Source organism: Anoplopoma fimbria, chromosome 19 (assembly GCF_027596085.1).
Source record: "Anoplopoma fimbria isolate UVic2021 breed Golden Eagle Sablefish chromosome 19, Afim_UVic_2022, whole genome shotgun sequence".
Taxonomy (NCBI): domain Eukaryota; kingdom Metazoa; phylum Chordata; class Actinopteri; order Perciformes; family Anoplopomatidae; genus Anoplopoma; species Anoplopoma fimbria.
The window spans coordinates 5,139,000-5,163,784 of NC_072467.1; the positions used below are offsets into that span (position 1 = coordinate 5,139,000).

Sequence of the window (24,785 nt, forward strand, 5' to 3'; positions counted from 1 at the left end):
TTTCCGTCGCTTTGCATATTGTTTGTCAGCAAAGTATACCAAAAAACTTCCCATTTCCCCATTATGCTTTTTTTTTGTTGGTGCAGTTAGGTCCATACTGGTTGTCGTGACCGCACTTGACTGAATGTCTCAAGTAAAAACTGTTCACCTTAAAACATCGGCAAATTACCAGAACTTATCAAGGCTTGTACAATTCATCTTTTCATACTATGACTAAGGAATGCCCAATGCAGGAAGTTACATTGAACCAGATTCAAGGTTAATTTCAATTCAAGGTACTTTGTTTCATTGCAGCTCTAGTGATCGGAGTTGACATAGTCAGAAGTAATTTTCATATTCAATTTTAACAATGGGAGAGGACATTATATATGATTTAAAATAATTATATAAATATACTTAATTATTGAACCCATTTGATATTAAGTATATCTAAATACACTGTTCCTGTACTAAATAATTCAACATTTTGCTTCAGTCAGTGATTTCCTTCAAAATGCTTCAAATGCTTGAGGAAAAAAAATGCTAGCTCAACTGTCTGTCCAGTTAAGGCAGCAACATGGCCCATAGCAACACTTGACCTCATTCACCACATGAATGTTTGCTTTTACTGTCACGTTTTCACCCCGTCATGAGAGGCCTCACACGGCAGCACATACAACCACAGCTACACATGCACACTGGTTTCAGAACAATGTGAAGATTACAGACACATGCCCCCCCCCCCCCCCCTCACACAGACCAAATCACGCGCATGCTCAGTGCATTCCTGCTCTGAATGCTTGTGTGAATGTAAAATGGGTCACATTCCTGACAGAGGAATCTCCTGTGTGAAGTGCAATACTCGGCCTGCCAAAGCCTGCTTCTAAACTATCTGTCCACCCACTGCCCTTTTAACTTCCTCACATTTTCCCATATTTCAGTCTTTTACATAAATGAAAATGTGAGATGAAGGCTGCACCTAAAAGCTGTTGATTGTTTAGCGTGAAGGCCATAACTAATGATTAATGGACCTTTAAAGATTACCAGAGCCAGGTTACCGAAGAGATTCAGGATTATGTGTTGATTAGGGTTTTGGATTGATGGTTGAAAGAACATTAGCAGACTAATTGGTTTATTATGAGACAGAAAAAGATTCTCTTAGTCTCCTGTGACTTCTTATGAACCTAAATGTACCCATCTTGATCGTGTTGTTTTAAGAGCACGATTTGCCCAGACTGACAAGGTGTAACTGCCTCTCTTTTCAGGCGTACTTAAACTTGGTGCAGGATCTAGTCGGGTCTTTGTCTGTTACCACTTGTATCGCAGACCAATCCAGTGCCAAGAAGTGATTTATATAAACGTTTTGCAGTTGATTGAGAAACAGCTTTGTTTTGGGCGCATGGTCAGTTCTCAAAAATGAGCATGTAACCTGATATTCTCATTCCCTTTAGTTCCTTTTGTCAACTCGAGTTTCAGTACTAGCAACTGTTCAGCTACACATAAGAAGCTGAAATCCCCTCTCACATGGTTGTTAAAGCTGTCCCATGATCACTCAAGTGCTAGTGTTACATTCCACATGTATGCCAAGGGTATATTTTGTGGAAAATAATGTGAAAGATATACTATTATCTTTAGAGTTTTAATTGTTCATTGTCTTTTCAAACATTTATTTAAATACAGCCATTACCGCTTTGTAGATTTTGACAGTAATGGAAGTATATTGACATCTTTCTACTTCGGTTTAATTAAAAAATGCATCATCCTTCTTAAAAGCAAATTCCATCATCTCATTTTAAAATTGCACTGCTCAAGAACCGAGTAAGGGCTCATCCTGTTAATTTGCTTATTGTTTTGTTTCCTGTTAATGCCAGAATCAGTGATGCAGAATTTTTGGTTCACTTGTAATTTGGTGTCAGCTGGATGCAACAGCAGACCCCTTGCCTGTATGCTAATGCAACAAGCCTGACAGGTTTTCCCTCATAAAATCCTTTAATCTTCCCCTAATATGTTGCTGTTATTCCCAATACACACCTAAAAACCATGAAAAATGGTTTTGGATTTCTCAGATCCCTACCAATAGTGTGAAATTAAATGGAAAGATCGACCTTAAGTTGACACAAAAGTGTTTTCACGTGGGTCTTTTTATTTCATTACATTTTTCTGTTAGGGTACCATGTAGAAAAAATACGTTTTATGACACTGGTTCTATGAAACTGAAATTATTATTCAATCTCAAATACAACCCGAGGCTGACTGGAATTTCTTTGTTCTAGAGGTGTGCTGTCATGACCTGTATTGTTACACAAGTTGAAATTTGGTACCAAATGTCATGACAGGTTCCTCAGGAGTTAGAGATATTTCTCTTTGGACCAGAGTGGTGGACTAATTGAACAACCAATCAAGTTTGTCTTACTTCAGGCCATGCCTTAACCTTGGCTAGAGGCTTTAGAATATAAAGTAAAAAAGAAAATGGCTTTGACTTATTTAGTCTGGAAAGCCATCTGTCCACAATTCTCAAAAAAACTCTAGCGTCCACCCTTTTGTTTCGGATCTCACGTTGCAGGCATGTCTGAACAATAAGTAGGTCACCACAGAGAGGAAGTCGAGGGAAAGAAGATAAATATATTTAGGAGCCTCCCTTTTCTTGCTCACTCATCTATCTTCAACCATGTCATCTTCCACTCGCTGCCTCACCACCTCCTTCCTCTCCAGTACCGGCTGAAGCCACACATTGAAAGATGTGAAATAAAACCCCAGGCATCCTTTAGAAGCTATGGGAGCTGTCCAGCTGGCTTATGGCATCCGCTGGGAGTGACATGCTATACAAAAGTAGGTTAACATAGTGATTTGTGAGTAATTACTCTTCATGATTGGTAGTCTTTTAGGTTTACTATAACACTTTGAATATTGATTGCTTATTTCTATTTGTTAGATAAAACAAAGTAAGGATGAAGAGAGGAGAGGATAGATAAGAAACAAGTGAGACTGACAGTAAATGACAGCAAAACACAGTTTGACGCATCATAATACATCTTTAAATCAAAAAAGTTCCACGCCTATAACGATCAGACATGTTGCAGGGCTGTCTTAACCAGATACATTTGCTTCTACTCCACATAGATTGCCAATACATGCATGGTGTATAATTTATGGAAAGAAAATCAAATATTTTAAACAATCATGCTCATAATTATTGCAGTTATTTTAACCAATTATTCAGCCCCTTTCTTGATGCAAGGTCTTGATTCATCTGACTGTGACAAAACATGTTTCAAACTTAACTTTAGCACTCATCTGCCAATAAGCTGTAAGAGGTTTCAAATAAACCTATAATATATTTGTATGTATTCTGAAATTTATTTTACATTCTTCTAATACGTACATTATCTATGGAATAATGAACGTGCAAAGGCTTTTTCCAGATAATAACAGTTGAAAGTACCTTGCTTGACAAAAATATGTATTTATTGAACCGTGTGATTCTCACAAATCAACAAAATCACACAGAGCAAAATAAATATTAATCTATAGGAAGATTTTAAGCATTTCAACTTTCATTATGGTGGTTCTTTTTGTGCCTTTTGGGACCCTCTTCTTCTTTTTCTGTATTTGAAGTGGATGCCTAGCTTTCTTTTCTACAGCATTCAGATAAGATGAATAGTCATACTGGCAGATTGTGAAATAGCTTGGATGCATCATATCGTCATCTGCTGACAGTTTAACAGTCACATTGATCTTCGACCTCATTACCATGTGTCACAATGTCATGGGAACACTAAAATGTCATAAAGACATACTGCACTTGGTGCAGTGACGAAGTAACATTTATGGTGGAACTGTTTAATATGGCTTCTTGGCTTTCAGGCCCTTCAGCTGTTACCCAGATCTCAACCAATGTTATACAGGAGGCTTCCACTCGCCCTCAGTGTCAACCTCAGAGCAGGGACCTGACAGAGCCAGCCCTTGGCATGATCACAGGCCTTTTTAACAGTCTATTTTTGGGATTGTTGGTTTATTTATGATGATGACTTCGCCTGGAAGCAGTTTTTTTTGGTTCTGCTTTGGCGATACTGTTGTTACATGGCATTAGATGTGATTCACATTGGCTGGAAATGCCTCAGGTTATGGAGTTGTTCAGATAGTGTTGGCAATATAGGGTGAATTATAATCACAATTCTAATAGATATTACTATATATTAAGATATTAAACACACACAGTGCACAGTGATTGCCTAGTTACAAAAACTCAGAGGTGCACGACCAAGCGGCGCGACCACTTGCCGAGTCTTGGCACTGGACGCGCAAGTTATGAAGACGTGATTTACTGGTTTACGCACCTCACGCCGGCCTTACTACTGCAAGCTTAAACCTATCTTTAGCAGTTAGCTTGAATTCAGCCAGTGCAAAACCAGGGGTCAGTTCTGACTGCTGCCGGATCAGCAAATGTTCAAAAGGACAAGATGACGGTGTGGGTCATTTCTTGTTTCTGCCAGTTTGGATTCAATCCAATAATCAAACTTTGGAAGCTTACATGGAGCGTACAGCCCCCGGTTAGTGGCAAACACGCAGATGGATGGAATTTTGCAGCATTCTCATACTGTATATATTTCTAGAAATTATTTTACATAAACATTTGCTATACTCTTTCGCATGCACTCTTTCTCTTGCTTCATCATGTTCAGAGACTTGACAGGGGCAGCTTTTCACAGCTTGGAGTTCTGATGTTGCAGGCAGTGATGGCAACGCAGCTATTTAGTGAGCTGACTCATGCCAACTCTATCAGATGCTGCTGTGATTCAACTGCAGCGGCTGTTGTCCTCCGAGTGCCAGCCAGTCTAGGTTTCCTCATTTATATACATTTAAAACCTCTCCCACAAAATGGTATGTTGACTATGAAGATACTTTCAACTGTAAAAAAATAAAATAAAATGGACACAATCTATGAAAGCAACTCAAATGTGTTGATGTAAGGGATTAATGCATTTTAGGCCTGGTGTGAGGTTTAACAAATTCATACCATCTTTGTGAGTTTCTCATGCTAGATTATTGAATTGTGGCAAAGATTGGTGAGACTAAATTGGGCTGAGGTGGGATAAGCAAGGCACACTAACCTAAGCTGATAGGGAGAGACATCTGTCAGTCAAGCAAATGTGCCCAAAAGATCATTTTTGCCGTTTTCCTCATTGGACAAGTGGATATGTTTGGGCTTCTCTAATCAGGATACCTGGAGACTACCACACGCTGTTCCTAGTGACATTAGCAGCAGGACATGGCAAAGGCCAAATAACTATTTCAAGTGACTGTCAAAGAGAGTGAGATGTGTGTCATATGATTGCAATGTCGTAAATTCCTGGAAGGTTTATACAGGCCCTTAGTCATGCATACTTTTAAGAGAGCTATGTAATTAGTTTGTCTCGGCGTATCCTGTTTCTAATGGAAAAAACGTTAGGAGGGTAGTGTTTTGGAGTGAATTTTTGTCTATTTCCTTTTCAGTTGTTAAAGTAGATGTCTGTTAAGCAGTAACATACATTGTCACTTACAGGGAATGCTTGAGGCTGGCTCAAAAAGCGAGTCAATCCTCATACTTACAAAAATAAACCTGTTAACACCCTAGTACAGAAACAGTTTTAGTCTAATTTCCCTGTTCATGATAACAATACAGGGGTTGAAATTTAATACAATTTACCTGTTAAAATTATATTAGGGCTTAAAGTAAGCCATATATTGAGGGCGTGGCCGCTTTGAGTGACAGGTGCGGGCCATACCGGATCACTATCCGCCAGCTGTCTCCTCTGCAGTGTTATGCAGGCCTACCTCAGCTCCACCAGTGATCCACCTCTTCCCCCATTTTTAGAATAAGGCTGTGGGAACCACTAACGGATATAAACTCTGGAAAGTAGGTCAGTTGGTTCAAGTGCATGGTTGAGCCTCCATTACTCGCCACTTTTACCCTCACCTTGTGTTTACTGATATTGCTCCCTGATTAATTGTCCTCCCTTGTTCCTAATTGTTAACGTACATCTCCCTTTAACTTCTTATTTTATCTGCCTTATGTTGCCCCCAGACATTCAACCACAAACCTCCAAAATACCTTACACAGAGGCTGTAGCAATTTCATTTATGTTTTTTATTTTTTTTATTTGTGATATGTGTCCCTTTAAAGTCTTTTCTGTCTCCTGCCGACACACAAAGTAAAATCTTCACTCTCCACTCACAAAGAGCTGAATTTCCTGGACAGCTTGGCCTGTGGCCATACCCTGGGGGGTTTAAAGGGAGGTATTTGATTGCAGGGTTTCACTGAGCACGTCTAACTCGCATGGGCTTGCTGCTCTTTAGTCATGCGTGTTTCTGGAAGACCATGCATTCAGATTTGCATACATTTGCTATGATTAATTGCCAAACCCATCAACTGCTAGACATTTGTTGACTTTTTCATCTATAGCATCATTTAGAAGACAGGCCGCTGTGAGCACATTAGCCTCGTACATGATATGGTCGGTATCCAAAGGGCTGGGCCATATGTCATGATTATATTTATTCTAATCTATCATTCTTGATATTGTGGATAATGATACATAGTTTTGTCTAAATTAACATTACGTACCTAGCCAAAGTTACTGTCCTTATAGGTAGATTTGATTTGGTGTAACAAGCCAGATTATTTGTTTATTTCTTTGAAATTAAAGTCTACTCTGCTCTGATGCTCTTATTCTCAGTCATGCTGTGGCTCCTTCCTTGTATTGGTTTTCTTGGTATCTAGGACAAAGCTAGACAAATATAATTTGGTTCACAGGAGTTCACCAGAGAAAACCGGACCACATCCTTACGCCCAAAACTATATATTTATGTACTTGTGCCAGAGTATGTATGAAGGATATATGAAAATTGCACCACCTTTCAGTTGAACTTTGAAAGGCATTTTACTCCTTATTTCCTGTTTCTCAGCTGTTCAAACCTGCAATATCAAGTTGGCTGTATAATAAAAATAGTTTTCTTATAAATAGGAAAATCAGATGCTAACTGGAATAGGGTTAGAAAAAATGTTTTACTTGACATTTGTATTAATAGTGCCAGATAGTTGCACATTACCGTTTTTTTTCATTAATGCATTATTAAAATTCAATCAATCCAAATGAATATGTATATTTCTAATAGTGCTGCCCTCTGTGATGTGTGACATTTTCAAGTATTTCCTCTTTATCTCATGCAGGATCGTAAGCTGTCAAAAACAGAGCGGCAGCGCTTTAAGGAGGAAGCAGGGATGTTAAAGGGACTACAGCATCCCAACATTGTCCGCTTTTACGACTCCTGGGAGGGACCCTCCAAAGGCAGGAAGTGCATTGTTCTGGTCACTGAACTCATGACTTCTGGCACACTCAAAACGTGAGTCTCAAACTAGCTAGAACCAACAAACACATTAATACACATCTCATACATACCTTATACATTAGGACTGCACCATTTTGATTATCAGAGAATCATCATTACTATTCCATTACTATAACAATCTTCTGACCATTTGTCTCATATGTTAGAAAACAGAATTTGTTAAACTTTGTATTAACTGGTAATGTAATGAGTACATTTTGATATCCATAAAATACATTTTTCAGTACAATTTTTTTTTAAAAAGTACATTCTTGTTAGGTGCTTTTACTGATAAGTATACATGAAAATACTGCATTTGCTTTGCATTTTTATTTCTGCGTTCCTCTGAGGATATGTGAAAATGATAAACTATTATTTTGCAGATATCTGAAACGGTTCAAGGTGATGAAAATTAAAGTGCTGCGAAGCTGGTGTAGACAAATCCTCAAAGGGCTCCACTTCCTTCATACTCGGGCTCCCCCCATCATCCACAGGGACCTTAAGTGCGACAATATTTTCATCACAGGCCCGACAGGATCCGTCAAGATTGGAGACTTGGGACTGGCCACACTGAAGCGAGCATCATTTGCCAAGAGTGTTATAGGTACGACTCCGAAGTCATTTCTACCTCTAGTCCCTTCTGCTGTGGGGCAGTACCTTTTCTAAGGTCATATCATGTTTGTATTGAAAGTGATAGTGTTTAAGCGGGTATCTTCCTACGGCTTGTTTTTCTGACGATGTGGTTAAAAAACAGACCACAGCGTTTCAGCTGTCTCTCAAACCACAGCTCAAATGGAGGCCAAACACTGTGGTAATCTTAGGCAGATAACCACAAGGCTTTCTCTCTTTACACTCGCACAGTGACTCTATCAACTTTGGTCATTGTACAGAATATTTCTTTTCCATGTTTCTCAAAAAAAAGAGAATTTTTTTTCCAGGCACCTACTGAATGTAAGTAGCGCCTAACACTTCTCATATTGTTAAATATTAATATCATTATTATAATAGTTTTCATGCCTTCTTGCAGGCTAACCTGGCCATTGCTTAAGGTATAGCCTTTGCTTCTGTCTTAGACTGGTCTTTGTTCTGTGGTTTGGAAATATGTGGTCTGTTTGCCAGTTATATATGTATATAATATTTAACATCTCTCTTTCTATGGGTTTGCCTCAACAGGTTTTTTTTTTCTAGTGTTTGTCTCTTACTGTCTTTTAAAATATTGCAGGGTCGCAGGATCTTTTTGATCCATCTTTGTGTCCAGGAAGCTCTGCCCACTTTCTCTCTATCAGCCTTTGGCCTTTCGTTTTTTGTTTGTTTTATTTTCGTTTTTTTTTTTTTTTTACTTTCACATTCTTGGGTATGTTTTTAAAATGTAGGCTCTAGCCTCAGCTGTGCCCCATTCTGCTGTTTGGAATGAATAGGGTACTGCTGGTCATTGAGTAAGTATGAACTTAATGGGCCTGGTAAGTGTGACAGTGTGCTGTAACACACATCAATATCAAAAACAATTACATTCAAATAACCAGTTTTTCTGTGTAAGACCTGAGATTAAATGTAAAATGATCAATAAATAGAACAAGGCCGATGTGCAAAGACACACTGCTGAGCACAGTAACTAGCTATGGGATCTGCTTCTCTCAGCCTTGACCATAACAGTTTCCTTCTGCAGGTCAAGACAAAATGGTAAGTCAGACTTCGAAAGGTAAGTTTTTTATAAAAAACAATGTGGTTGTAAGGTAAGGTCTTGACAAAAGTTATTTCCATAGCTAGTCCTATATCTCTTGCAAATATAATTGACATTCCTTTGAAAAATTTCACTGTAATCTGGCATGGGTAACCCTCCTTTTGGCGATTGCAAATAACATTCATTTTGGCTAACAAGTGTGTTCTGCACATTGGCTACCTCAGTCGCATTCTTGTATCCCAACATGTTAAGGTCTTACACAGACAAACGCGTGCTTTCTTCTATGCAGTCTAACTGAGCCCAGCCTCTCCCTCCTTTTTTGTTTTCTGTCTCTTTTTTACTTTCCTCCCCCTTTTCTTTCTTTTTTTTCTTCTCTCTCTTCCAACTTTCACCTCACAGGTTCAACTCCAGGAGATGTCAACAGGCTGGTCACTCCTCTCATCCTCCTCTTCCTCAACCCCTCACGGGTTAGAGGAGCAGAGGGGCAATGGGTTGTGAGAAGCCCGCTCAATCAGTAAGGGAGTTCGAGAGTTCTGAATAGTTGTTTTGATTTAAGGTACCCCTGAGTTCATGGCGCCTGAGATGTATGAGGAGAAGTACGACGAGTCAGTGGATGTGTATGCCTTTGGAATGTGCATGCTGGAGATGGCCACCTCAGAGTACCCTTACTCAGAGTGCCAGAATGCTGCACAGATCTACCGCAGAGTTACCAGCGTAAGTATTTTTTTCAACACTCCATGTCACCCCTCTGCCCTGCCTTCACCTCTTCCTATGTGCCAAGAAGGCTAGTGTCTCATTCTGGACTGATATTATATTCCTGCTGACACCTCTTTATCAAGCTTACATTACATTTATTTCATCTATTGTTGTATTTCACCTCCTGAGGTCATTACATTCCTGTATCTCCCAGATTAATTCACTGGCCCCTTAGCTTTATTTTTATATTTATTAATTAAGCACCTGGACCTGACGAGTGGATGATTGATAAAGCTAAACAAGCCGAAGTTCTGCTATTTTACTAACGGCTTATGGTTCAGTCTTTTTATGATGACTGAAAGACAGTTACTGTCATAGGGAAAAAAAACATATATTTTAAGTTGTATTCTTACAGTTAGTGCTGGATAATTTTATAAATGCATAGTCACTGATATTATGCATGCTCAAGCAATTGTAAAATAACCTGTTCCTAGAGTGTCTATGAAATAGGCCTAGAAAAGTATGCCTATACCCTCAGTTTATCATTTACTGAAAAGTGCAAATACTGAAGTTATTGCCACATGACTCAACAGGACTTTTCTATTTACCCCACTGCCAAGTATTGAGCTCTGCCGCTCTCTTTATATCCACAAATAGGACTCACTAGATAAAAAAAGTGCTATGTGGTGTTGAGCCTATATTTAGGTAGTGTCGTCGTTCTTCCTGTTCTATCGTTCAGCTCAGCTGTTCAGCCAGCCCTCCATTTTCTTGTGGCACCGTGCTGTTTCCTGTTGCTATTACTACCGACTTATGCCTTATGAGGTTTTTTTCCCCATCACCTGACATTCTGCAATTTTTTTGTTGCCAACCTGTAGAAAGCAGGCCATCCTTTACCCATTACTTAACAATAACTTACTTTCTCATAAGCAACCCTGTCCTCTTCATACTGTGGCTTTTGAGATTAATTCCTAAACACAATTGAAAGAGGAAGATAGTTTAAAGATCCCAGTCATCTGGTATATGAGAAATGGTTTTGTGGTACTAATGTAGAGGCTCTGAGCTGAAGAAGAACACAGGGTAATAAGAAAAGGTTGTATGAGTAGTAGAACCATTCTCATTCAGGGTTCTCTGTTTCCTGTAGGGGGTGAAGCCGGCCAGCTTCGACAAGGTTGCCATTCCTGAAGTGAAGGAGATCATCGAGGGATGTATTCGCCAGAACAAGGACGAAAGGTCTCTAACTCAAGAGCACATGTAACGAAGTAGTCTAGGTCTCTTCAGGAAAATGTATATTTGCTCACTGCTTCTCTCCCTCTATTTAGGTACTCGATCAAGGACCTCCTGAACCATGCCTTCTTCCAGGAGGACACAGGGCTGCGTGTGGAGTTGGCAGAAGAAGACGATGGAGAGATGGAGGCTATTAAGCTGTGGCTGCGAATTGAGGATGTCAAGAAACTCAAGGGAAAGTACAAAGACAACGAAGCTATTGAGTTTTCTTTTGACCTCAACAAAGACGTCCCAGAGGACGTGGCTCAGGAAATGGTGAATTCAACTTTTAATAGTTTAATCAACACATCATTAATACTAACACATAAAAATGAAAAACTGTTTAAAGGAGTTTTGTTGCATCTTTAAAAGTAAATTTATTGTCTTTGTGCTTTAGGTTGAGTCTGGTTATGTGTGCGATGGTGACCACAAGACCATTGCAAAGGCCATAAAGGACAGGGTGTCTTTAATCAGTCGCAAGAGAGCACAGAGGCAGCAGGTGGGTCCACACTCACCATAGTGCATCTAATGGGATTTCTGTTTATTATTTGCTTTAGTGCTTTGCATGAATTCTTATCTTAGTCATAGGGTGTATGTACCTGTGCTGTGATGTTAAGATGTTGACAGTCAGTTCTCTCATAAGGGATTTTAATACATTTGCTGCTGACTGTCTTTAAGGTGCGAGAAGATCAAGAGAAGAGAAGGCTAGAAGAAGAACAGCAGAGTCAGTTACCTCCAGCACAGCAACCATGCCAACCGCCAAGCATGGAGGTGCCTCAGTCCCACCCAGTGACGCAGCCTGCTCCGTATGTCCCTCCACAACCAAGCCAACACGGCACACAAATGTCTGCCCAACCTGCATCCCAGCAGAGCTCTATCTATAACACTCCTCAGTCAACCCAACTGGCCGGCATGGCACAAGGCAATCCTTACATCCCTCAGTCAACTGGGCAAGTCCCAGTTCCAGTTCAGGGTCAGAGTGTGGCCATCATCCAGCCAGAGTCAGAGGAGCCTGAGATCGACCAGCACCAACAACTACAGCACTCTGGAGGAGGTGTGTATGAAAGAGGATTTGTAGTAAAATACACCTACAGCCCACTGAATGATAATAAAATTATTTGATTTTTGAAGAGGTATTTTCAGGGTATTTTTCATAAGTTAAACTTCTTGTCCACCTCATACAGCCAATCTCATGGGAGACACCATCCGTCCTGAGGTCCAGCCTCCTCAGTCTGGAATATCCTACAGCTCCCCTCCCAGTCAGCACCTTCAGCCCCAGGTTTCACTACCACAGACACAAAATGACCAAACGCAACAGCAGCAGATGTCAGTGGTGAGTCAAGTTGAAAATACAACATAATCTTATTTGTTGAAGAGAATCAGGTGACTTTTGGCTATTTAGATCAAGTTTTCTTTTGATTTATTATACCTATGCGATATACATGTGCCCTTTGACCTATACGCCTTTGGTCTTGGAATGTGATCATCTATCTGTTTACTTTCTTCTCTGCCTCATTTTCACCACATGCTGTTGTTTTCTTTCTATGGTGCATAAGGTTCAACCCCAGATGCAAGGTGTCCAGCCTGAAGTTGTTTCTATTCTGCCGGGCAGCCAGTCTGTTCCAGGGGCACCTCCACAGGTATGTGCTGTACTCAATGTCTTCATGTTCACAAAGAATAACTTCACAGTTGGTTAAACCGTGGTTCAAAGTTTCAAATCTGTTGCACATAACAACAAACTTAATAGTCACGGGTTGTACTGAACGCACCCTAAGTACACTTGTGAACTTCAACCACTCAAGATCGGCCAAAACAAAAATTCAGAGGCAGTTTAAAGTAACATGAAGCTTGTATTCTCTGTGTTAGGCGGCTGCATTGAAAGCAGCTCAATTTTGAATCCTGAGTTTTCCAGGATTGTTATATTTTCCTTAGATTCTGTTTTCATTCAAGTTTCCTACTCTTACCCTCTGTTATATTTTGTTTCTTTTAGTACGGAGTTTACTACCAACCAACGCTTCCCCCTCAGGTACATAAAATGTCCATTTTTCCTTTTACCACTTGTAAATTCACCCACAGCCTTTGAAACAAAAAAAACATGTCTATATTTTTGCAGATGTTTGGTAAGTTTTGACTTAATCATAGTAAATGGAAAAATGATGGGGTTCCAGACAAAAATATTACATCAAATAGTTTTTAAAACTTAAATTGTCAGTGAGGAACGAAATTACATTTCTGTAAAATACACTTTAGAGACATTCACTGATGTAGAACTTGACATCCCACTCTGTCAAATAGATATATGCTCTGAGCATTGCAGCTATGTTGTCCAACTGTTAAGTGCATCTGGGTTTGGAGTAGAGCCAAAGTAAAACTTTACAGGTTTTCAGGAAGTCAACAAGATGCTAATATGAATGTGTGTCATCTTTGATATTATATTTTATGTTTTTATTCTTGTTTCTGCCACTCCCTCTTTATCCCTTCCATTCTCACAGATTCCTACCCAGCAAGTGATGATACCCTCATCTCTGCAATCGTCTTCCCCCCAACAGCAACAGCAACAGCCAGAGAGCAGCTCTACTCCTCAGAGCGCCACTCTTCAACAGGCGCAGACCGGAGCTCAGCAGCTACAGGTGACACAGACACACCTCCCCTGCTCGTACTAACATAAACATTTATTTAATCCTGCTTACACTGACCCATTGCTTTCATCCTTTCTATTTTTATGTTTGTGTTTATTCTAAACATTTTTTTTCTTTTCTCTGAACACACATCTCTCATTACAATGGCTGGCCCCTTTTTTCTGCCACTCTTTCTTTCTGCATGCTGCTCATTCCTGCATGACTCTTAGTCTTGGGCCAATGATCCAAGTCCTCCTATCCTGTCACCTCCACTCAACGCAGAGCACCTATACTTCCTCTATCAGGCCTCATGCCTCTCTGTTCTGCAGGTACAAAAGTTGTGTTGATGGCTGTTTGTGGGTCAGGTGTGACGCATTTATGGATTTATGATGAATAATATAAACACAAGGATTTGTGTAAAATGAAGGCAGTTTTTAGGTAGTGTCAAGAGTGTTTTGTTCACCCACATTTGTCTGACCACTGACCAAAATATCTGCTAAAATGTGAAAACCTACAACAGTGATTGTTTTTGCAACTGGTCGATTTTGACCAAAAGGCAATACAAACCATTTCATATCCTTTCATTCTGATTAAAAAGCTGTTCTCACACGAGGTATATATGGAGTGTTACACTTTATTTGAGTGTTTGGTTCATCAGAGCATATATATACTTCTGTTCTCAAAACAGATCAAGGGTTTACTTTGAGCTTTGTGAAAACAGTCCCCCAAATAGATCTGTGTGCATGTAATAATAAGAAGGAAGTAATAAATTGGTTAGAAATAACAATGTTCTCACGGATACAAAAGTCAGTGTATTGTAGCAGCCGACGTGCTGGAATTGGAAATGATAAAACAGCAGTTCCCTGCATAAATGTAACTATTATCCAAATAAGCCCAGCAGAGAAAAATGTCCACATTCTGAAGGTAATTAAATGAAATCTCCATTACACAGCAATATTTACACTGTCTGTGAGCTGAATAATGGCTTCTCTTGTTGCACCCAGATGCAAGTTTCACCAGTTAAACAGCACCATCTGGTGGATGGTCTGAGTTAAATCATTCCTTTACTGGAAATAGTTTATCAACTTAAATGACCAAAATAAAATTAAGTGAATCTCGCTAGAACCTCTGTAAAGCTCCAAGTTGTTGGCAGGCGAGCCGGTCAGTGTGATTACTCTGATTAAGTTAGTTGTTTCCAAATGTTTTTAAGTTTGTTCCTACACGGCTTATTATGGGCTTACAGTTATGACATAGAAATATGACTGACCTGCAGGATTTCTGCTGATCGACCATGGTTGGTAACCTGCAACCAATTAATGCATCTCCAGTCTTATACCATTTCAAAAGAGTTATGTACCAACAGTGGGACTTTCCATTTGGAGATTTGCTTTTGAAAGTGAGTGCTTGCTTTCTAAAAGTTTTCTGTGTTTCAGGCCCCTGTGAGTTTTCCTCAGTCAGCTCCAACTGAGCCGCCAGGATCATCTGTGCTGGTGCCACCATCTGTAGAAGGGTAAGAAGAACGTTATTTCTTTTTTCAAAGTCTACCAGAACCCCACAACGTGTCAGATCTCTCTCTCATGGGTCCATTTCTCTTTCAGCTGCCTGTCGGATGCAGCTTCAGGTCTTAGTGACGGCAATGATGGAAGCTCTACATCAGGAGGTCGCCATGAGGGGCGTTCAATGAAACGTCACCAGCGGAGATCTGTACGCAGCCGCTCCCGCCACGAGAAGACTGCTAAGGCCAAGCTCAACGTTCTCAGTGTATGTATTTGGAGTGATGAGTTCATTCATATTCTACCTTAAGCTCTTTGTCATGGAACCGTTTTAACTTGAGCTGATGTTTTGCAGATCTCTAATGTGGGAGACAGAGTAGCAGAATGCCAGCTGGAAACTCATAACAGGAAGATGGTGACCTTCAAATTTGACCTCGATGGTGATAATCCAGAGGAGATTGCACAGATCATGGTAGGAGTGGTTCTATAGTTTTTGCCTCAAACATGTAGGAGTTGTGTCTAATGGTTGTTTGTTACAATAAATATATTCTGTGTATATGTATAATACACACTATAAATTCATGGAGTATAAACTTTTGCATGGTTACCATTCAAATAATTTTAAGCAGATTTTTTGACACGTTTCTGTCCTTTTGTAATATCTGCTGCATCAACTAAAGTCAGTCACAAATTTTAGACCATTCTTTGGAACGTTCTTATGGAACATGTAGTTTGTCACAGGAGTTGAACTTCTCTTGCTTCCTTGTTTAGGTTGAAAGTGAATTCATCTTGGAAAGTGAGCGGGAGTCCTTCGTTGATCAGGTCCGTGAAGTCATAGAAATGGCTGATGAGAAAGGAGAGGGCATGAAGGAAGGCTTTCCTCAGGTATTTCTTTACTACACATCACTGTATTAGCCGATGACAATTTTTATCCTAACCTGCTGAACCCGATGACCTGATTACCACATAACTTTGTATGTTTGTCTCTTTGCAGATGAGTGATCACCAACAAAAGCCTGAGCTGTCTGTTCCCATGCTGCCAGGTAAACTAACTTTAGCCAAAAATACAGTTCTAAAGTCCACTCGTTGATTGTTATGAAGTCCAACTCCTGTCTTTACCAACATCTTTAACATTCTTTTGGCCTTTCTCTCAGGAATTTCCCCCAGCACTACAGCGCAGGTGGTGCATTCAGCAGGACGAAGGTTCATAGTCAGCCCAGTGCCAGAGTCTCGTCTTAAAGACCAGTTTTTTGGTGGTTCTTCTACCAATACCTCCTTTGGAGATGAGCCAGGTGAAAGAAATGTTTTTTTATTCCCATTGGTATTAACCTGTTCCCACTGTTTGATTTCTCAAAAAAGTACATTTGACACTGCGTGAAAATACACATTACAGGTTCAACGTGTAAGATATGGCCAGAATTTTAGTTTAAACCATTAACAGAATTACATAACGTTATCCACAGAACAGTTGCCCCGACTCCCCATCGGATTAGCAAACTTTCTGTTGATGCTCTTACACAGCTTAGACCCAGCTGTATAATTTGATTGATTTTTTTATTTATTTTTAAATGATGGTAAATAAAAAAAGTTAAATGGCAGTTATTGTTATGACCCAATCACCTGGAGTAGAATCTGGGCAGGAAATATTTTCCAAGACAAAAGCAAAGTGTGATGAAAATTGAAAACTCAAGGTTTTTGATGGTCATGTTTCATTATAAAACTATATATGTTATTGTGTCACATATTCTTTGTTGATGCTCAAAATGATCATATTTATATAGTCAATTTCTGGAATTTTAATAAAATGACTCTTTTTTTTCAGCTCCTTTTCTGCCACTAGGCCTTTCTCTGTCTGCCCCATCTGGGACTCTTCAGCAGGCTTTCAGTAAAATGAAGCATGCGCGTATAGAGAGATGCAGCACCATTGATCCCCCTGCGGCTGAGCATGAACCAGGCAGCGTCCTGGCCACTGAGGCTGGACTCGGCCAAAACTCTAACAATAACATGGCTCCTCCAGAAGCCGTAGCTTCCACTGCTAGCATTACTTTTCCTGGCGTCGCATCTACTGGCACATCCTCACCACCTCCCTCAACTGGGAGGGTTTCCCCTCCACCTACATCCACTCAGTCCCAAACTCCAGCTCCTGTCACCAGTGATCCCAGTCCACCTTCTCAGTCATCCCATGAAGCAGCCCCCTCACAGCTTCCACCAGCTGCCAACATCCCACCAGCAGCTTCCACCATTTCCTCCCCATCAGTGCAGATCTCCGTCCCCGCAGTACCCGGGCCTCAGCAGAGCAGTAATTCTGTCTCTGTCTCTCCTGTTGTGAGTGTTGGATCCAGTGGTTCTGGCACTGGTACTAGCACGGTCCCCGCTTCAGAGCAGCAGCCTTTAAATGGTGCTGTTCCGTCCTCTCAGCCTGTGAATTCGTCCATCCATCCACCACAGCACACAACCTCCCAGTCTCAGCCTGTCCCGATTTCTGCTCAGCCCCCTGTTCCCACCTCGTTACCCAGTCAGAGCCAAGTCCAGCCACTGCCAGTGGAGTCAGAAGACAAGACCGCTGGCAGAGATGATATCCAGGCTCTAGATAAGAAGCTACGGTCCCTCTTTAAAGATCAGAGCTCTGCATCAGTGGATCAGAACACAGGCACTTCTTCTCCTCCCACTGGGACTTCTTCTCCTCCACCCGGAGCTGCCCTGGTGCCCCCATCTAACCTTCCCCTCACTACCGGTGTGCAGGCTGTCCTGGGCACAACAACCACCCCAGGACAGGGTATTACCCCGGCAGGACAGACCCCTCCAACCAAGCCTCGGGCACAGGTAAGTGAGACCTGCAGCATGCAAGAAAAAATCAAAAATGCTGTTTATTGCTATAATAATATTTTAACTTGACTTCCTTCTTTGGTATAATTTTAGACTTTACCTACTGGTTTTGATCAAACTGCTACGCCTCCCTCTGAACTTGTGCCCCCATTTCCTGGACCAAATCAGGTGATACTCCCTGCTCTACTACTTTTTTTTTCTTTTTTTTAACAAATAGTGTAGATGTACATATGTACAACTGCCGATTTTCTTTCTAATATCCCGTTTGTGTCACTCCACAGTTAAAGCAACCTCTGGGTAGTTTGGATGCCCAGTTGAGGAGAGCTCTGAGCCCAGAGACGGTTCAGGAAGAAAATAGAGTCCAGCCTCCAGCAGCAGGTTTCACTCTGGGACGTTTCCAAGTAAGTTTTAAATCACAGCTTAAAATGTTTCTGGTTAATTAATTCTAAAACAGCTAGATCTCTTTAACCTTGTTCTTAGTTCATTCAAATGTTCTTCCTCTGTTTCCCAGGTGTCTGTTGCTACTGATGGTGTGTCCAGCAGCGTTCCAGATCCCTCGAGCATCGTTTCCTCTTCTTCCCTCACGCCGTCTTCTAGCTCCTCCTCCTCTTCTTCCTCCTCCCCCTCAAGTCCAGAAAATACCCTCCACCGGTCATCTTCTCTGTCCAAAGGATTTTGTGAGGCTGACTCTATAAATGGAGCACCCTCTCTCCCTGCTGCCCCTGCTGGTCAGCCGACCACTATTGGGCGCTTCCAAGTGTCCACGAGCGCCAACGCCACATCTGGGCCAACCACTGGCTCTAAAGTGGGGCGCTTTTCCGTAACAGGCACGTACCAGGTTCAAGGTTTAGCAAATTAAGCTAGCTTTGATAAAATGTTGGAAAAGCCTCCTTGACTAATGCCGTGCTATACTGTGCACCATACAAAACTGATGCTTCACACTATCTCAACAGTTTTTTTCACTGTTCACACTGTAACTAATAAGGCAAAGTGAACATAAATGTTTTTTTTAAATGTCACATTATCACAACTATCCCTTTTTTCTTTATGGAAAGACATGCACTGTGTGAATGCATCTTTACCTCGGCCTTTTTCAGTATTTTAAATGATCCTATTGGCAGAGGCTGCAGTGGGAAATATTATTTAAAGCTACGATTGTTTTTGAGAATTCAGTAGACGTATCTAGCTACTGAGCTTGAACATCCATTATGTTATAATCGTATCAGAAGATAAACCTTGAAAGTAGTCAGTACATGTGCATAAAACAAAGACTTTCTTCTTCTTAGGCAAATATTTCAGATGTTTAGGGTACATTTTTACAACATGTGAGGTCCCCAGGTAAACTTACTCGTATCTCTAACATCTAACGTGTATAATTTCCCTCAGTGACCCCAGCTCCAGCAGCAGGATCCAGTCCAACACATGGTTCCAGTATGCAGAATGGGCCCTCATCCTCAACGTCTGACCCTCATAATGCACACACCCATTACAGTAGTGACAATGACGACGACTCTGAGACTGAGGATGAGGCTTTGCAGAAAGAAATCAGCCGTCTTAGAGAGAAGTATGCCACATGTTCACAATCGTACTCCACGCTACCTTCATTTCCTCTTCTGAGTGTTACTTCACAGCTCTATGGAAATGTTTTAACATGACTGTATGTCTTATCACGCTCGCAGACATATGACGGAGATCCAGACATTGCAGAGTCGTCAGAAAGAGGAGATAGAGGCCCTGTTCACGCAGATGGGAAAACCTCCTCCTACTGCTATCTTCTCCCCGGCTGTGGCAATGGCTGGAGGTCGACGAAGGCTAAAAAGCAAGAGCCACAAATCTACTCGCAGTAGTGGACAACCCAGTCCCAAAAACTCTGGTAAGGACTGTGAATTGGCTTGTTTTGGCTCTCAAGATAAAATGAATACGCTCTTTGATGTCATTGCTGCAATCAGTTGAAATGATATGTTCGTGGGTAAATGTTTACACGCCATTGTGTTTTGTGCTCGTATGTTCAGGATCCCCAGCCTCAGCTCAGAGTCTTCATGGTTCAGAGTCTCCTCCAAAGCAAAGTTCACCCTCAGCAACAGAGGCCTCAGAAACAACAGAGGCATCACAAGCCCTTAACAGGTCATCCATAAAGCAGCTTAGAGCCTCTCCATCCATGCCCAGCCTCAGTAGTTGCTCCACAGGTATGTGCCGGCCCTTCATTTAGTCACAGTGAGCTTATTGCATTGATTCCTTGAATTTGTTTTCTCACTTATGTTCTTGTTTACCAGGATCAAGTGGGACCAGCTCCTCAAATGGTTCAGGCCACTGCCAGAACCAATCTACTACTTTGACCCAGGCAACTGGACCCACTCCTCTTTCCTCCCACACACAGAAGGGCAAGGGCACCTTCACTGATGACCTGCACCAACTGGTGGATAACTGGGCCAGGGACGCCATCAGCCACTCCCAGTGCAAGAAAGGACCTAAAACCGGAGCACTAGTGCCGCTGGGACATGATGTAAGCATTCAGTGCTTTCTTTAAAAACTATCATTATCTCCAGAAAGAGATTAGGAACTTGGTTGTGTGTGTGTGTGCATGAGCGAGTGTGTGCAGCTCTGTCCGTCCATGGCTTATCTTGAATTTCGCTGCACCAAACTACATAATATTTTAGGTGGTCATGTACGGCTGCAAGCTCAAGGTCCCCTCGTGGTTGCAGTGATTCACACTTTATCAAAACACCTTTTATTACCTGTTTGATACTTTCATTTATTGACTTCTGAATCTTCACTGACTACTCCTAACTGGCCCCATGCTGGTAGGGGCCGCTAGTGACCACACATCTGAGTGCACTGCCGCTGATCAGCCATGGCTCTGCGGCCAGAGTCACTGTGCCTTTTTTTTTTATTGAACACAAACCTCATGTTGACGCGTATATTGATAAAACAGTAGACTCAAAGCCTAAATACACACTTTAAATCGCCCTTAAAACCATACGATGAAGCTGAGACGCTGACCTGCACAAAGCCGGGGCAGACATCTGCATATATCAAAATCAGAACGTCTCTGATGTGTGACACATTGTAGATGAACATTTGCAAGATTTCCCTTAATAGTTTTGCATAATCCTGCATATTCAGTATGAAAACCTACTTTTTTTTCACCGTTACAGATTATCCCTCCAGCCAACATGGGCCGGAAATTCTCAGCTCCAGGCTTCCTCTGCCCAATACTTCCCACGACTTCTAGCACCACATCCACCACATCGACTCATCTCCCCAACCCAGCCAATCCCTCTGTCCCTTTGGGGCCTCGTAAAGGCTCTCTGGGTCCAGCCGCACAGGGGTTTGGATACACCTCAGCCTCATACAGTGCTCCTCAGTGGGCAGGACCCACAGGTACATGCCAGGTCAGCATGCTCAACCCGGCACAGCCAATAACGCAGTACCAGCCGCCTGCGACAGCCACAGGCTATCACATGGGAACCACGCCAGCCAGCCAGAGTTCAGTCAGCCCCGGAGGGTCCAACCTGAGGCCTACGTAGCCCAGTTGTAGCCCTAGTCCACGCTTAGACGGAGGACCGCACAGGGCAGACAGTTGTTGAACGAGAACCACTAGCTCGCTTTGCAGTCGGCTGGAAAACTGGCTGGATATAGTGCTTTTTTTATTTTTATTTCAACTTTTATTATTAGGTGTTTCGTTTCTGTAAAAGAGTTGACCTGTGTGGTTCACGTCCTCTCAGGCAGAAAGAAATCTGTCCGGCAATTGGAGGGAGAGTGCAATACACATCCACAGCACAAGAGTCTCACACTTAGCCTGCCATTGGCTGTGGAATTGATCTGTGACGAGTCGGTGGGGCGTGTCTGGTGATGTAATGACCCAAAGGCGTAACCAACAGCAGCCAAAGATGTCTCTTGAAAGCAGACGTTGCAATGTCGTCATTCCTTTGAAGAGGAGAAGGTAGGAAGGATTCTGGTTCACATCCTTGCTAGTCCTGACTTTAAGCCCTGCTGGGACCGAAGACGGTTGAACTTATCATCACATATATACACACACACACGTGTGTGTCAACACGCACCTGACTAAACATAAACCTGGTTGAGTGACTTGGGATAGTGGTAAAGTAATCTCAGAGAGTGAGAGGGGGAGCTGCACAGAAAGTGGGAAATAAGAGAGGTACAGTTAGTTTTGTCCTACGCGGATTAGCAAAGTGTGACTGGTTGAGTTCGGAGAAGAAAGACATCGTAAGTTAGGCAGAGTGTAATGGATAGGTTCGCAGTATGAATACATCCCAATCGCTACCTATTAAGTTAAATGCAATAATGGCAAAGAGTAGAAAACTGTCCCTTGTAACTGTGGCCTTAATCCCCAAACACATTTAAATATTGACTTTGTACATAGATATTTCTTCACTGGGTTATGATTCCATGTTTTGCATATTTATGTCCCTTTTGAGTCTGGTGACATTGTGATTTAAGTTGTCCATCCATACAGATTTATTATACAGATTTATTCTCCACTTCTGGGATGTAAACCAGTGGATCTGCCACATAAAGGAGCATTGTCCTGGTGTTGACCACCATTCACAGTGTAAAACTTAAGAGATGATGCTGCTGTAAATCACATTCTGGTTCTGGGTGTTGCAGGGTGTTTTTTTCTTTTGTTTTATTTTAACGCAAGAATGAAATAAGAAACCCAAATTGACACATGAAATAACTTCACTGAGAGCTGAAATGAGCCCTTTAAAATCTGCTTATATCCTAAAACAATAACTCTGGTTTATTGCAATAGTATTTATGGAAGGTTTCAGTCCCTGAGGGGATGCAGCCTCCCCACTTCTCCCAGTTGTTTACACGGATGGTGCCCAGTACACAGATGAACAGGTTGTTAGTGAAGTCATGTCCTATTAAATATCTCCACTCATGACATTTAGCCGTCACCTCTCAAATCACCAGTGTTTTGGGGTTCTTTCTTTCTGTGGTCTGTTTTTGTATGCGTATATTTAATAAAACAAATGTTCTTTATGGACCTGTATTCAGCCATCAGATTTTGATGTTGTTTCACTGTAATTATTATTAAAGGTTGTTAAACAACATGTAGTTAAAGGAATATAAAAAGTGCAATTGCAGGGTTGTTGATGGTATCCTACTTACCACGCAGGAGTAATCCTGTGGTTTATTAAGCTCTTCTCTATGACTGCCCTGCCCCCCTTTCTATTTTATTGTATATATGTTAATGTGAGGTAAATGCTTTCACGTAATGCTCCGTCACTAGAGTATGCTTGTGGTGACCCACTCTTCGTGCACATGCACTCTAACCTGTAAACATGAGGAACACTTTAGTGCCTTGCATCCTCACTAATGACAAGTTCCAGATTCATCTAGTCCTGTAGCTGTGACTGTACTGCAGAAACCCAATGAACTAAACCTGAACAAGACGTTAACACACAACAGGCGGCTGCATAACTGTTGCACGGCCAGCTCAGCGTATATGTAACACTGAAACATTAGAGACGCCACACAGGACTGCGGAACAAAGAGCACACTGGGTAATTTGGAAGCGTTTCTGTTCTCTCATCAGTTCTATTTGTGATGGTTGTTTATTCAGCTGTGTGTTTATATTTGGCTGTTTTATTATTTGGTTTCTGTGGATTTATCATTAAAGCCTTTGGTTATTATGCATCCCACTGCTGTTCTTGGCAAGACCCGCCCTACTTAGCATTCAAGCGCTAGAATTGGCCAGGCGTCCATGATCGCCGAGTTACCGGTAACGCCGATGTGTTCAGGTCCTATCCCCTGACCAATAGGCTATCCAGATCCGTACTACTCAAGGCCGATGCCTGACATTAACTTATCGTCTCTGACTCGACCAGCTACGCAGGGCGGACCTTTCCAAGAAATGGGGTGTGATTCATAATGACACTTCATAGACGCGCTTGTTCAGGCAGCGAGTGAGCTGCATAAAGGTTTAAACGCTGTCATGCTGGCTCAACTTTTGTTTCACCACCTCACACGAGTGCCATGCTGTCATCGTGACTCTTTCGCCTGCTCGTAGATTGGATGAATAGTTAAAAGTTCTCTAGAGAAAAAATAAGTTACTGCAATGCAGAATATGCAATGTTTGAAGGGACTGAGGGGTAACTGAAACATTTGCATGCTGATGAGGGTTGTTACCTACTTCAATGTTTTTGATATATTGGAATATTAGAGATCCTATTTTTTTTTTTTATTCTTTGCCTTCCTGAGAGTGATCATTAGTGTTGATCCGTTTAATTGTCATTCACCAATATCACAACTTCAATATCAAACTATCAGCTTATGATTTCTGCATGCCAGCTTCACAGGTGTTTAATCTTACAATGACAACCAAGTCACAACTGGCTACTGTACAGCACAAGGTCACGTCAAAGCTTTTAGGTCCATATGCTACTTTGCTTTCATCAGTAATTATCACAGCCCTCTACAATACTGTTTGAGGCTACTGACGTGCAGTCGTATCTGTGGAGCTCTTATTTCTGATCCCTCCTTACTGACCTGTGATTCAGTGTCTGTTTTGTGTATGTTTTTCACATTGTACAAAATGTAAAAACAAATAAAAATATCAATTAAAGCACTTGTCTTGCTTATTGAGTGATCTTTTTAATAACCAAAATTGACTAATTTGTCTCTAATGCTTAAACTAAAATTTTTCATCTTTTATTTTAAGGCCTTGAAAATGTAAGGCCTATAAGAAACTTAACTCTGACTTACTTAACATCAAATGTAATATATGATAAAAATAAGCACCTATCAAAGATCATAAAACACATCCTTATGTATTGATTACATTTGTTGGTTTTTATCTATAAATAAAACCCAGTGACTGACTTTTGTGGTTGT

At 41.3% G+C, this 24,785-nt stretch overlaps 1 protein-coding gene across 1 annotated transcript in view; it reads left to right on the forward strand.

The window, feature by feature from the left end:
* Positions 1–24,711, forward strand: part of LOC129108894 (serine/threonine-protein kinase WNK1-like) — a 28,513-nt gene extending 3,802 nt beyond the window's left edge. Inside the window, exons 3-28 of the mRNA XM_054620818.1 lie at positions 7,190–7,362; positions 7,731–7,951; positions 9,585–9,742; positions 10,866–10,954; positions 11,044–11,263; positions 11,385–11,486; positions 11,666–12,041; positions 12,172–12,320; positions 12,544–12,627; positions 12,978–13,013; positions 13,480–13,617; positions 15,039–15,115; positions 15,204–15,366; positions 15,454–15,570; positions 15,870–15,983; positions 16,093–16,141; positions 16,253–16,390; positions 16,921–17,921; positions 18,018–18,092; positions 18,206–18,325; positions 18,436–18,751; positions 19,311–19,488; positions 19,604–19,797; positions 19,937–20,110; positions 20,198–20,427; positions 21,080–24,711. Coding sequence (XP_054476793.1) covers positions 7,190–7,362; positions 7,731–7,951; positions 9,585–9,742; positions 10,866–10,954; positions 11,044–11,263; positions 11,385–11,486; positions 11,666–12,041; positions 12,172–12,320; positions 12,544–12,627; positions 12,978–13,013; positions 13,480–13,617; positions 15,039–15,115; positions 15,204–15,366; positions 15,454–15,570; positions 15,870–15,983; positions 16,093–16,141; positions 16,253–16,390; positions 16,921–17,921; positions 18,018–18,092; positions 18,206–18,325; positions 18,436–18,751; positions 19,311–19,488; positions 19,604–19,797; positions 19,937–20,110; positions 20,198–20,427; positions 21,080–21,451 — 5,064 coding nt within the window. The 3' untranslated portion in view covers positions 21,452–24,711. The remainder of the gene's footprint in view (positions 1–7,189; positions 7,363–7,730; positions 7,952–9,584; positions 9,743–10,865; positions 10,955–11,043; positions 11,264–11,384; positions 11,487–11,665; positions 12,042–12,171; positions 12,321–12,543; positions 12,628–12,977; positions 13,014–13,479; positions 13,618–15,038; positions 15,116–15,203; positions 15,367–15,453; positions 15,571–15,869; positions 15,984–16,092; positions 16,142–16,252; positions 16,391–16,920; positions 17,922–18,017; positions 18,093–18,205; positions 18,326–18,435; positions 18,752–19,310; positions 19,489–19,603; positions 19,798–19,936; positions 20,111–20,197; positions 20,428–21,079) is intronic.
* The last annotated feature ends 74 nt before the right edge of the window (positions 24,712–24,785 follow it).